This window comes from Pelodiscus sinensis, chromosome 5 (assembly GCF_052426305.1).
Source record: "Pelodiscus sinensis isolate ZL-2025 chromosome 5, ASM5242630v1, whole genome shotgun sequence".
NCBI lineage: Eukaryota > Metazoa > Chordata > Testudines > Trionychidae > Pelodiscus > Pelodiscus sinensis.
The window spans coordinates 31,970,895-31,985,486 of NC_143056.1; the positions used below are offsets into that span (position 1 = coordinate 31,970,895).

Genomic DNA, 14,592 nt, shown 5'->3' on the forward strand with positions numbered 1-14,592 from the left:
GGAGGATTTGCACTATATGTAAGAGAGCACTACGATTGCTCTGAACTCCAGTATAAAGAGGGAGAAAAACCTGCTGAGAGTCTATGGGTTAAGTTTAAAGGAGCAAACAGCAGTGATGTTGTGGTTGGTGTTTGCTACAGCTCACCGAATCAGGTGGATGAGGTAGATGAGGCTTTCTTCGGACAACTGAGCGAAGCTTCCAGATCGCAGGCCCTGGTTCTCGTGGGGGACTTTAATCACCCTGACATCTGCTGGGAAACCTATATGGCAGTACACAGGCAATCCAGGAAGTTTTTGGAGAATGTTGGGGATAACTTCTTGACACAGGTGCTGAGGGATCCGACCAGGGGCCATGCACAGCTTGACCTTCTACTCACAAACAGGGAGGAACTAATAGGGGAAGTGGAGGTGGGTGACAACCTGGGAAGCAGTGATCATGAGATGGTAGATTTCAGGATCCTGACCAAAGGAAGAAAAGAGAGTAGTAAAATATACCCCTTGGACTTCAAAAAAGCAGATTTTGACTCCCTCCGAGATCTGATGGGCAGAATCCCCTGGGATGTTAACATGAAGGGGAAAGGAGTCCAGGACAGCTGGCAGTATTTTAAAGAAGCCTTATTGAAGGCACAGAAAGAAACCATCCCGACGCGTAGCAAGAGAGGTAAACATGGTAGGAGACCGGACTGTCTTACAGGGGAAATCCTGGGTGAACTTAAGCACAAAAAGGAAGCTTACAAAGAGTGGAAACTTGGACAAATCACCAGGGAGGAGTTTAAAGGTATAGCTCGAGAATGCCGGGGGGTTATCAGGAAGGCGAAAGCGCAAATGGAATTGCGACTGGCTAAGGATGTGAAGGATAACAAGAAAGGTTTCTACAGGCATGTTAAGAAGAAGAAGGTGATCAGAGAGGGTGTGCGGCCCCTAATCGATGAAGGAGGTAACCTAGTGACAGATGATGTGGGGAAAGCTGAAGTACTCAATGCTTTCTTTGCCTCTGTATTCACGGACAAGGTCGGCTCCTGGACTTCTGCGCCAAGTGACACAAGATGGGATGAAGATGGACAGCCCGTGGTGGGTAAAGAACAGGTTAGGATCTATTTAGAAAAGCTAAACGTACATAAATCCATGGGTCCGGACTTAGTGCATCCGAGGGTACTGAGGGAGTTGGCAAATGTCATTGTGGAGCCTTTGGCTATTATCTTTGAAAAGTCGTGGAGATCGGGAGAAATCCTGGATGACTGGAAAAAGGCAAATGTAGTACCCATCTTCAAAAAAGGAAAGAAGGATGATCCAGGGAACTATAGGCCGGTCAGTCTTACCTCGGTTCCTGGAAAAATCATGGAAGGGATCCTTAAGGAATCCATATTGAGGCACTTGGATGAGAGGAAAGTGATTAGGAATAGTCAGCATGGATTCACAAAGGGCAAGTCGTGCCTGACCAATCTGATTAGCTTCTATGATGAGGTAACTGGCTCGGTGGACATGGGGAAGTCAGTGGATGTTATATACCTTGACTTTAGCAAGGCTTTTGATACGGTCTCCCACAATATTCTTGCCAGCAAGTTAAGGGATTGTGGATTGGATAAAGGGACGGTAAGATGGATAGGAAGATGGCTAGAAGGCCGGGTCCAGCGGGTAGTGATCAATGGCTCGATGTCAGGATGGCGGTTGGTTTCTAGCGGAGTGCCGTAAGGTTCGGTTCTAGGACCGGTTTTGTTCAATATCTTTATTAATGATCTGGATGAGGGAATGGATTGCACCCTCAGCAAGTTTGCGGATGACACTAAGCTGGGGGGAGAGGTAAATACGCTTAAGGGCAGAGATAGGGTACAGAATGACTTAGACAAATTGGAGGATTGGGCCACAAGAAATCTGATGAGGTTCAACAAGGACAAGTGTAGAGTCCTGCACTTGGGACGGAAGAATCCCAAGCATAGTTACAAGCTGGGGACCAACCGGTTAAGTAGTAGTTCTGCAGAAAAGGACCGGGGGGTTTCAGTGGATGAGAAGCTAGATATGAGTCAACAGTGTGCCCTTGTAGCCAAGAAGGCTAATGGCATATTAGGTTGCATTAAGAGGAGCATTGCCAGCAGATCCAGAGATGTCATCATTCTCCTTTATTCGGCTTTGGTGAGGCCGCATCTGGAGTATTGTGTCCAGTTCTGGGCCCCCCACTACAAAAAGGATGTGGATGCATTGGAAAGGGTCCAGCGGAGGGCAACCAAAATGATTAGGGGGCTGGAGCATATGACTTATGAGGAGAGGCTGAGGGACTTGGGTCTGTTTAGTCTGCAGAAGCGAAGAGTGAGGGGGGATTTGATAGCAGCCTTCAACTTCCTGAAGGGGGGTTCCAAAGAGGATGGAAAGAGGCTGTTCTCAGTAGTGACAGATGGCAGAACAAGGAGCAGTGGTCTCAAGTTGTGGTGGGAGAGGTCCAGGTTGGATATTAGGAAAAACTATTTCACTAGGAGGGTGGTGAAGCACTGGAATGGGTTACCTAGGGAAGTAGTGGAGTCTCCATCCCTAGAGGTGTTTAAGTCTCAGCTTGACAAAGCCCTGGCTGGGTTGATTTAGTTGGAATTGGTCCTGCCTAGAGCAGGGGGCTGGACTTGATGACCTTCTGAGGTCTCTTCCAGTTCTAGGATTCTATGAAACTTTTTAAAGTAGCGCAACAGGCATTAATTGGCTGCAGGTGCCTGATTAGTCTGCTACTTTGGGCTACTTAATTAGCTTCAGATGCCTGCCTGCCTTCATTATGTGGCAACAGTCTCTGGCAGTTCACTCAGGAAACAGAAAACCATTCATTGTGCTCCTAACATGTCTGCCCTCCACCAAACTATGTACCCAGCTGTGTCCTGCGTCTGTCACACTTTTGTATTGACCTATCATTATTTATTACTTTACAGACACACACACACACACACACACACACACACACACTATACTTCAGCCTTGCTGTTTTCTGTATCATGTGAGAAGACAATAAATGAATAAGAGAAATCATAAACCTAACCTTTGAATTGTATTTTAGCCAATGCAGTACTCAGCTCAGTGCATACAACAACTATAAAAACCAGTAATATTCAAATTTATTTCATCCTATGATAATGTCACCTTGTAAATTCAGTTAATCAATATGGCTTTGTGGAAAACACTTCTTAGTATGTTAATGAGCTACAGAATTTCTTAACCTATTTTGGAAACTACCGAAGTATAAAGAATTACCGTATATACTCATTCATTAGCCCATTTGTTTATAAGCCAACCCCCCCCCCCCAGATGAATAGATAAAAATGGCAAAACGCTACAACCATTTCATAAGCCAGCCCTGTATTTCAGCAGTTGATAAACTTCATTTCTCACTTCATGAGGGTAAGCCACTGGTGCTTCAGGATATTTTGTTCACCCGAAGTGTCTGCAGGCATGGAGCCCTGGAGCTCCCAGTGTCTGCGATTTGCCACCCTGACCAGTAGGAGCAGTGGAAATTGGTGTCCAGCATGCCTGCGCTGCTTCCTGCAGCTCCCCTTGGCCAGGAATGGCAAACTGATTTCACTGTTAGTTTTAAATACTATTGCTGATTATGATATAGTATTCAAACAAAGTTATTGAACATGTAGAGGTTAACAGTAATTGTGCTGCTGTGTATTAATTCTGTATCAATGAGAAGCAATGTAGGCCTTCCTGACAGGGGCAACCAGACAGAATTTGAATGAGTAGTGCTGTGACCCAATGTACCTGTTTGCATCACCACTGGAAACATCTTTGTGCAGGAGTGCTTCAAAGGAGTTATTGGTTGTTTAAAAAAATAAGGTGGTATAATGTAAATATTCAAACAGTGACATAATTATTAAGTATCGTAATTAACAATATTCCTGTATTCAGAAGAAATTTCCTATAAAAAGTTTAGAATATGTAAATTCTATTCAGTGAACAGAATGCCTAGGTAAAACATTTCTTGCTATTTTCATCTGTTTCAGTCTCAGTATTGTATCGTAATTCACTTCAGCTCCTTTTATGTGGAAACACAAGAAATATTGACTCTGTTTTTTTTCTATACTTTGCATAATACTAAGGGCTCATTTGAATATCAAAAATAGCTTGTAGGTTCTTAAAGTTTAGGGTTATTTACTGGACATCTGCCAGTGCTGAACGCCTGGTTCACATAATTGGACTTTTCATGCTAGGGAGGTAAATGCTAAATCAGAAGAGCTTTTTTAATTCAGAAGAGCTTTGTGTCTCTGGACTCTCTGGAGCTGACCTCATTTAATAAGTGTAAGAGGAAATGGTTTCTTAATGCCAAAAGCAAATATGAAACTTTTGTACTTGGTACTTGGCACTAACTGAAATATATTAAATCTATATATACTAATGATCAGTGTACCTTATAGCATCCAATTACAGGCAGTCCCCAGCTTACGTACAAGATAGGGACTGTAGGTTTGTTCTTAAGTTGAATTTGTATGTAAGTCAGAACTGGTACATATTGTAGGGGAAACTCTAGCCAAACATTTCTCCAGAGCTCAGTTTTATTCTCCCACACCTCACTTCCCTCAGTCCTTTATTCTCAAGCTGAGGTGTCTGCTGAGAAAAGCCGCTCCGCGTCTCCCTGGTCTGCTGGGGCGGGCGGTAGCTTCGCGTCTCCCTGGTCTACTGGGGGGAATCAGCTAGTGCGGGGTTGCCTCACCCTGTTTGTAAGTAGGGATCCGATGTAAGTCGGATCCATGTAACCCGGGGACTGCCTGTACTACACTTGAGAATCTCAGCTGAATATTCAGTGTGTTAAATGTGAGTATTCTGATTTCACACTCAATTGTAGTTTGAGTCTAGATTTTTTTTAAATTGGAATTAATGCTGCCAGATCAATTTTTCATAGTACCAGGACCATTTTGGAAGGTGCTACGGCTAAATCAAGTGTTCACTTTGAATGAGAGGAGTAGAGTCATTTCCTGTGACTCCTGAGTCTTTAAGAACCCAGCAGCTGGAAGTCTCAGGTCCTGCTTCTAAACAGCCACACAGCAGATATATATATTACATAGTTCTCCTTCAATCAGAATAAAAAGGAATCTTTAAGGATTCATGGCATTAGGGGGAGAGTTGTTCTCTTTAGCTCTTAAGTTTTGTAATTTCTGTTAGTTATCCTGTAGACTCTGACAACTTCTGTTTGTTTTTTCTTGTTGAGTAGTAACATTTATTGTGGCATTATTATAGTCCTAGAACCCCATGGTGCTAAATGCTGTACGCACACAACTGAAATATAGTCCTTTTCCCAAAGAGCTTATTATCTATAGGTATGCAAGCTGTTTGAACCAATCAGGTTTTCATTTAATATATTTTAAGTGAGGTGTTGTATGCAAAATAGTCCTAAGGCTTGTTTGTAGATTTGTATCTTCTTCAGCCACTAAGATAATCATATGCATAAATCTTTGAAAGTCCTTAAGTATTTTATAAACTTAATAATAATTTTTATTTTCAAATTAGTGTTTAGAAAGAGCAATGAAGTTTGCCTTTGAAGAGTTCCATCTTTGGTATCAGTTTGCACTGTCCCTAATGGCAGCCGGAAAAGTAAGTCTAGTCTTTTTCTTTTCTTTGTATTGATGGCTAGCAGTAATAAAACGTATAGTGTTTTTCATCTTTAGAGAACTTTGAAAACATTAATTCTCACAGAATCTTTGATGATAGTGTACCAGTGATTGTGGTCAGCATTGTATAATGCACAAATAAATGCAGCTCTTGCCTCCAGAATTTACCATATAGACAGAGCAAATGTTAAATATTTGGACTTTGCTGTTAAATACACTAAACTAAGCACTGAAGTGACTGTAAGTGGTATTATTTTATCTATTTTAGATGAGTTATCCTATAACACATTATTCTGAAGAAAAATGCAATAGAATTTTTAACTGCCATTCTGATCAGCAAGTGCTTGATTTTTAGAGACCAGTTCACATGATTCAGACTCATCTTGGAAGACAATCCAGTAGACTTCTAAATGTATTTAGTCAGGGACATCTTCTCACACCATTATTTGTCAAATATTTTTGCCCAGAATTCAAAACTCAAGGACAAGTAAAAATTGACTTGGAGTATGGCAACCCTCATTCTTATACTTCTGGATACATTTTCCCCTCTTTAAGTATGAATTAGTATGGAGAACAAGCGATTTTTTTTATGTGGTATGAATACTTAATGTCTCCTGCTTTCACCAAGCTCAGTTCAACTGTGCCTATATCTTTTCTACAAAGAAAGACTATTGAGAATATTTTATTTAAAGGAATGGTTTGTGACTCTCTTGTCTTGGGGGTCTTTTTCTTTTTGCCCCATCCTCAATTTAGTTCGGAGTGGCATCTAAATGATGCAAGGGACAGAAGTGAAAGAAAAAAGACCTCAGACTCAGGAAGTCATAAAGGGCTGATCTATACTATACCTGTTCAAAAAGGGCCCTTACATGCTATTATACATCACTTGAGTACAGCTTGTTTAGGCTAGGATGCCATATTTCCCTGTGCTGACATCTGGTAAAATTACTCATATTCAAGCAAGTTCAATGGCAGTCAATCAGAATTATGCAATACAGACTAGGTATGTAAGGGGATGTTCCTTGCAGGAGGAATAACGGTAGTTTGAATTAGGAGCTTTAATTTGAACTACCTAGTCCGTGCCGCGTGTAGCCGCGGGCAAATAATTCGAACTACGAGCATTTAAAAATGGCGCCTGCCCGGGAATATGCAAATGAAGCCCGGGATATTTAAATCCCGGGCTTCATTTGCAAGTTCGAATGCCTACATTAGCCACCCTAGTTCGAAATAGGGTGACAGTGTAGACATGCCCCAAGCGACTAATCAACTAGTCAACTATATGATAAGCAAGAGCTTATTGGATAGTTGACACACTAGTCAACTAGTTACTTTCCTCCCCTCCCCCTTTGCTGCCTCTACCACAAAGAGGCAGCAAGGATGGAGGAAGAGCAGTGGGTGCTGGCGGGAGCCGGCTTAAAAGCCGGTTCCCCCAGCTCCAGCTCCATGGGAGGGGACAGGGGCACAGTGGTGGCCAAGTTTGAAATGTACAAGAGTCCCTGCTGGGGCTCTTGTACATTTCAAAGGCAGAACGTGGAAGTTCTTATCGATTAATCAAATAGTTGATGGAAATCCCATGGACTATTCAATTGATTAATTGAAATTTAACATCCCTAGTACAGACATTCAAATTAACAATAAGTTGACTCGAACCCCTGTTAAAAAGAAATACAATATAGTTGGATTCTTTTTACTTACCTTCTTATTTTTAAGGCTTTAGGGTTCAGAGGTGATACCCACACAAGCTTCCCTATACCTCTCTCACACAAGGAGTGGGGGGTGAGCAACCAACCTGACCCTCTCTGCCCAGTGTTCACTGCCCTCCTTACCTGTCTAGGCCCCAGGTTGAACTAGCCTCTCTTTGTACATGGCACTATCTCTTCCTAAGGCAACATGTGAGGGGGCAGATAAGATCATATTCCCCCCCCTTTCTCTCTCTCTCTCTCTCTCTCTCTCTCTCTCTCTTTCTCTCACACACACACACACACACACACACACACACACACACACACACCCACACACACACACACACACACACACCATTTGTGACAAGGTTCACACCAGAATGAGACTAGTGGCAGTTTTTTGGCACTCTGCAGGAAGGGAGGGATGGGAGCTGCTTCCAGATGCAGAGGGCAGGGGAAAAGGATAACCTATCCCATGTCATTGCATAGTTCATGTCTCCATCCCCACTGCTCCTGTCCTGTAGATTTAAACAGTTTGTCCTTTTCTGTCCACACAGTGTAGAAAGGCAGTTAACACCTCCAGACTGCTGACCATTGACATAACCCAACTGCTTCCTTTCCCCCAGCTATAGCTGGGATGGGAAATGGCTAAGCCCCAAGATTGGGTTGCACCCCAAGGTATAGGGAACCTTGCTGCCCAGGCTTCAGCAAACCTGGCCACAGAGATGGCTCAGCACAGGAGGTGGACTTATGGGATGGAGTAGCTCTGTGTTCCCCAGAGGAAGGACCCAGGGCAGGAGGGACAAGTGAAGTGGGTGCTAAGCCTTCTTCCCTGGGGTTTTCTGTGTGGGGCTTTAGCACATGAAGGGGTGGGCTCCTTCTGGGCAGTGCACCATGCCAGGGGATCATCCAAAGGAAGTGGGGGAAGGAAGAAGCCTGCCTGCCAGGCTGATGGTGAGTTGAATGCTCCAACAAGGGTCCGGTCTTCAGCCCAGTTCTCAGAGCAGGACATGCCCCACCAAGTGGGAAAAATATGGAGAAGCAGCAGAGCCGGGAGCAGGATATGAAGGGGCAAAGAAGGTACAGGACAATGAGAGAGGGAGCATGTAAAGGGCTGATGGATGGAGAGCAGAGGAGACACATAACTAGCGTGATCAGACATCCTGTTTTTAAAGGATCAGAGGGGTAGCCGTGTTAGTCTGGATCTGCAAAAGTGATGAGGAGTCCTGTGGCACTTTATAAACTAACAGATTTATTGGAGCATAAGCTTTCATGGGGAAAGACCCACTATGCTTAAGCCCTCCTGTAGCAGTGTTGACCTCTTTTCCCCTCCCCCCATAAAAATGGGCAAATTATCCCATATTTTTTGTTCTCCCCCACATCAGTACTGGTGGGTCCTGGTGCTGGATGGATCCCCATTCCCCAGCCACCTGCCCACCAGCAGTGAGTGGGAGGGTCCTGTGACCAGTGAAGAAGATGAGTGTGTAAGGCTGGTGGCAAGGCAAAGCTATAATGTGTGGGGCCAGCTACTTCCTCTGCTGGTGTGTCAGTGTAGTTCCTGCTGAATGCCAGCTCTCTGCCATCTGGGCCTCGTCTGTATCTTGTTTCTGGCTGGTGCTGTAGGAGAATGGAAAATATGGGGCAATTTGCCCATTTTTAACAGAATGTGGGGATTCTGTCGGGAGGGCTTAAATGCAGAACTGTCAGTTTAAAAACTAGATGTTTGGTCATGCTAGTTCTGACTATATTCATCCCATCCCTTCATTAGTCTTGCTCCTGTGCTGTGGGGAAGATCGGAAGTGTAGTGTTGTAGAGTAGAAAACTTTGGTGTTGGTGACCCCTTTCATATAGCAAACCTTTGAGTACAACCTCCCTTATACATTAAAACACACGTTTTATATATTACACTATTATAAATGTTGGAAGAGAAGTTGGGTTTCATGGTGGACTCTGAGGGTTTATGACATCCGCCATGTAATAACCTTGCAACTCCCTGAAATCCCCATTTTGAGAACCTCTGCTGTAGAGGAAAGATGAACCTTCTGCTTACCTGTTAGAACATTTCCTAGCTCTTCTGCACTTCTGGAGTGGTATACAGAGCTAGCATTTGATAAAACATGTTTGACTATTCCGGGTATAAAGTCTGATATCTGAACTGTACAGATGCTTATGACAGATTTGTCAAAATAAAATAAATCTGTAGAGGTTCCTTTTGAAAATGTAACATGGGGGGCTTGTAGCTGTGAGATCTTGCACTTATGCTTCTAGAGTTTCACAGTGAAAAATGTATTTTTACACAGTCTGCTCGAGCTGTGAAGGTCTTGAAGGAATGTATACGTTTGAAACCAGATGATGCAACTATTCCACTCCTTGCTGCAAAGTTATGCATGGGATCTCTTCACTGGGTAAGTTTATATTAGCTATCAGGTCAGCAATAACTGAACGTTTCAGAATGTGACCAGTTCTTGGCTATGGATTTTGAAAGTACTGTGAGCACTCTGACACAATTTAATAGAATATTTGATTAATATACAGTACAGAAGTACTTCCTAGAGGATTACAGTTGAACAGTATTTATCAGTGACTTTATTTCTCTGGGGTTTAAAAATATTCAGGAACAGTTTTTGCCATTAGTCAACATTTAATAAAAGTTTATACACCATTCTGACTTCTTAATAAATGACAAACACTTCAGTACACAACTTTTTCGCTTGTATAGGATCAGGTTTTATGCCTGCATGTTTCAGAGATAAGTAATTATCCACACAGCACATCACTTGCTTTAGTAATTAGATTAGTCACTAATTTTAATTTTAAGTGTAAACAACTGGAGGGGGAATTGTGACAGCATTGCATTTTAGTAACAGAAGGCAAAATTTCTTCTTTTCACGTAATAGATTTACTCTGTGTCTGCGTGCATGTGCATTCGTGTCCAAATGGTAAAGCAGTTTGATGTATTAAACTTTTGCAAAATATAAATATTTTGAGTTTTGCAAATAGAGTGAATGAATACTGTGTCAATTATACAAAGATCAAAAACATAAATCATTTTAGATATCTATTTTTTGAAAGAAAAAAATGAAAATTTGTAAGTATGATAAAGCCTAAAACCTGCTTTATTACAGACCTAATCACACGGCTGTCCACAAAAAAAAAGTTTCATAAAACCATTTCTGTTAATGGCTAAGTTTTGAAAAAACTCACTCTATACAATCTACATTTGGGACTGTATTTAACTTGAAAATGTTCTTTCATAGGCTGTGTCGATGCTATGAGCTAAGGTCAAATCTATTATGGTCAATTTCTGATCACCTGATTTTACATAGTCGAAGGTCCCATGTCCCCACTGTGGGGAATTCAATGTAGTTTGATGTAATGCGTCCCCAGTATGGAGGCTGCCATTGACTTTGAGGGCAATGCACTGTTGGAAGCTATCCCATAGTGCCTGCATCACTTCGCATTTTGGGTTATGGTCCCAGTGCATACTGGGACCAAAACTGTACAGTGGTTATGGGTTCCTGTTAGAGTCCCATAATATGCTCGTCTACTCCCTCCCCCCTTGCTCGAGATCAATGGAAAACAGTCTTCTTCCACAAGTGATTGCTCAAATCAGTTCCACATAGGTATATGTGCACTGTGTACATGCGTTGTCGGAAGTTTTTTTCCCTAGCAGTAATCATCAGGGGAGCACCGTGGAGTGGCACCGCCATGTCAGCTAATGTTACCCCTGCTGGCCCTCCACCCACTCAGTTCTTTCTTACTGCTTGTGACGGTCATTGGAACATGCTGTGTTCTTGCTCTGCGAGCACTTCTGAGCAGTTATCTGTTGTTCCATAGTTAGTGCATTTCTAAGTTCATTGTTCTTATCTCGTTGTAAATCAGGGCTACTCAACATGCGGCCCGCGGTCCACATGCGGCCTGTTCGTTTGTGGTCCAGGGGTGGGAGCTAAAACAAAAAGTCGTCAATATAAAGTCGTCTTCTGTTGAGATGCGTTTTAGTAAATTTCTGGACTGTCATTGCTCATTAAAAGTGCTGACATATGGGTAGAAATGAGGTAAATATTTCATTTTATTAATAGCAGAACTGACTTGAATGGGGCCTGCGTGTTGTGTAGTCTTGCTTTAATTTTGTATTTTTGCCCATCACTGTGAAATAAGCTATTTGCATGTATATTTGCATGTCTATGCAATCACACTTAAGTTGCGGCCTGTACCATGTGTTGTGGGTATCATTGTGGCCCCCTGGGGCTTCCAAAGTTGAGTAAATAGTTGTTAAGTGTTAGTATTTAGCTAGTAGTTACTTCGGTGCAGGGCTCGCTTCGTGTCCCTGCCACATGCTGCAGAGCATGCCCAGGCCCTAAGGCCCTGTGTGAAGTGCCAGAAGCCTATTCCCTGTGGGGATCCCCATGAAGCCTGCCTCTAGTGCTTCAGAGAAGCCCATCTGTCTGAGGCATTTAAGATCTGCAGGGGCTTCAAGTCACATACCAAGCAGGAAAGAGTCCTGCCTGAAGATCATCCTTATGGAGGTGGCTCTTAATCTGGCACTTGCGTCGGATCCAGCACCAGCGACTGATAGTGCACCAACTTCGGTGCAAGGGGCACCTAGACACTCAGCACTTCCCAAGTCCTTGGCATCATTCCCAGTCTCCAGTGCCTCAGAAGAAGCAGAGACCTAGCAGGAGCAGCTCTCCACCGAGGCACATGCCACATCAGTATGCTGTTGGGGGGGGGCACGTAGCACCGGCGAGCACGACACCCAGACTGTCACAGTTGGGTTGGCATGGCTCTAGCCTGTGTCAGGAGTCCAGTCCTGTGGTGGACCTCACAGAGCCTTCAATACCAGACACTTTCTAGGCTGCAAGGGACCTTATTGAGCTTACCTCGTCCCAAACTTGGTACTGGGCCCAGTGAAGGAACATGAAACAAGTTGGCACCATGCCACAGCCGCAGCATTGAGCATCCTGGCACCAGACACAAGAGGACCTTATAGCACAACCCCAGTGCTGACAACGCCAGCGCTGGTACCAGGCCCTGCACTGTCTCTGGCAGCGACACTGACCTCCGCTTCACCCCCAACCCAAGCAACAGAGCTAGCACTGACCTCGTCAGTGGGCCCTCTGGATGCTGGCACATCAGTGACAGGTGGACCGGCACCGAGGGAAGCCAGAGTCCGTGGCTCAGCACATCCTTTGCCAGAGATCGCCGTCCGCTACCACTATGGCATCCTGGTTGACCTCTGAATATTCCACCGATTGGGAGGTTGGAATCTGAGTGGTCATCTCAGGATTCCAAGTCATGGTCATGGCAGCATTCCCGGCACCAGAGTACATCGATGCAGCTGCAGCACCAACAGCAGCAACCTTGACCACAGCCTACTCCTGTCCTGTTGGCGCAGCAGTCCTGGCCACTACAGTGGCAGACTCCTGCAGTGGCTATTCTGGACCTCCTGGGCCTATCATCAGAGCCAGGGTGCAGGCTGTAGATCGGAGTCAGTCTAGTTGGGACCGAGGGCTCCTCCAGTGACCCCGGTGACTCGTTCCCCCATGTTGAGGCAGTCCCTCCCTCTGGGGCAGGCTTTGCCCAGACCCTCCATCTAAAGAGGGCCACCCACAGCTCATCCCTCCATGATGGCATCATTGGCAGCTTCCCAGGCCCCCTCACAGATCTGTGACTCAGAGGTCATGGGTCTGAAGAGTTATCTTCCTCCTTTCCAGATGAGGCCCTTGGCCTTTCATGCCCTCATGGACTCGAGGTCACACCAGGACCTCCTTCGTCACTTGGCCCAGAGTCTGGGAGTCTAGGTGAAGAACATGTCAGAAGATTCAAACCCAGTGATCGACATCTTGTAGTCCGAAAGCCCCACCACAGTGGCTCTGGCCCTTAACAAGACCATGACAAAAATCATGAAGACCCTCTGGCAAACCCCGGCTTCCAGCTCACTGATCAATAAGAAGGTCGAGCAGAGGTACTTTGTGCTGCTCCTAGGCTTAGGAGCTGCTGCACCTCCTTCCGAAGGAGATGCTTGAGAGGGGTCCCTGAAGAGGGATGGGCAGGGTGCTGGGATGGAGGGGGTGAGAGAAAAGGGATGGCATATCCCCTTCCTTCCATCTCTAAGGCCCATTGGTCTGATGTTATGGATTCCCGGGCACGGCAGAAAGGGAACAAGCGGTCCAGGAACTGGAGGGGTGAGGCTGATAGGGGTTTCAAAGGTACACCCAAGGATAGCTTGATGGAGCCCTTGGGGCTTGTTGGAGGGGCTCAGACCGTGATCAGAGGCAGGTCAGGAATAGCATCTATTATTTCTACCATCTGCTCAGAAAACAGGGATGGCCCCTTCTAATGGGAGATCCTGAGCTCAGAAGGCAGTCTTGACACCTGCAGCCAAAAGCTGTGGCACAACACTACACCATGGCGCGGGCTGCTGCATCTAGAACCGCCTGAAGGGCAGCCTGAGAGACTACCCTGCCCTCCTCTGAGAGGGACTTGAACTCGGATTGGGAGTCCTGTGGGACAAATTTGGCGAATTTGTCCATAGCATCCCATGTGTTGTACGCATAGCAACTCAGCCGGACCTGCTGAGTCGCTAGGTGGAGCTGCACACCCCCAGAAGCCAGCTTTCTGCCCAAGAGATCTGTCTTTTCAGCGTCCCTTCTCTTGGGTGTTGGGCCTGGTTGTCATGCCTCTCCCGCTGGTTCACCGCCTAGAAGGAGTTCACAGGCAAAGATTTCTACTCCTGGTATTTCCTGGTCACCAAAGCCAAAGGGGGCTTTCAGACCCATCCTAGACCTCAGGGATCTCAACGTCTTCATTGCCAAAGCCAAATTCAAGATGATGACACTGGCATCGATCATCCCCTCCCTAAATCTTGAAGATTGGTACTCTGCCCTCGATATAAAGGACTCTTATTTTCATATTTCTATTGCCCCTCACCACAGGCAGTTCCTCCACTTCAGGGTTGGCCAGGACCATTATCCCCCTTACACCGTCATCTTCAAGGACAAGGTATAGCCTCACCCTGCCTTTCTACCAAAGGTGGTGTCCCAGTTCCATGTCTCTGAAGACATTTTCCTGCCAGTGTTTTACCCTAAGCTCCATGCCTCTGGTAAAGAACAGGCTCTACGCAAGCTAGATGTCAGGAGAGCCCTGGTTTTTTATTTAAACAGGATGAGGTCATGTCCCCACAGTTGTTCGTTGCAATTGCGGAGAGGCTCAAGAGCCCGCCGTTCTCTGCTCACAGGATTTCCTCTTGGATAACCTCCTGTATCATGGAGCATTATGGTCTGGCTGGGGTTCTGGCTCTGCCCCTCATGGCTTACTCTACTAGGGCGCAGTCC

General features: G+C 45.2%; 1 protein-coding gene across 6 annotated transcripts in view; it reads left to right on the top strand.

The window, feature by feature from the left end:
- TTC7B (tetratricopeptide repeat domain 7B) overlaps positions 1–14,592 on the top strand; it is a 252,974-nt gene that overhangs the window by 91,206 nt on the left and 147,176 nt on the right. For all 6 annotated transcript variants that reach the window (XM_075926715.2, XM_089778382.1, XM_075926717.2 and 3 more), the window contains 2 exons: positions 5,479–5,562; positions 9,559–9,663. In XM_075926715.2, the coding sequence (XP_075782830.2) occupies positions 5,479–5,562; positions 9,559–9,663 (189 nt within the window). The remainder of the gene's footprint in view (positions 1–5,478; positions 5,563–9,558; positions 9,664–14,592) is intronic.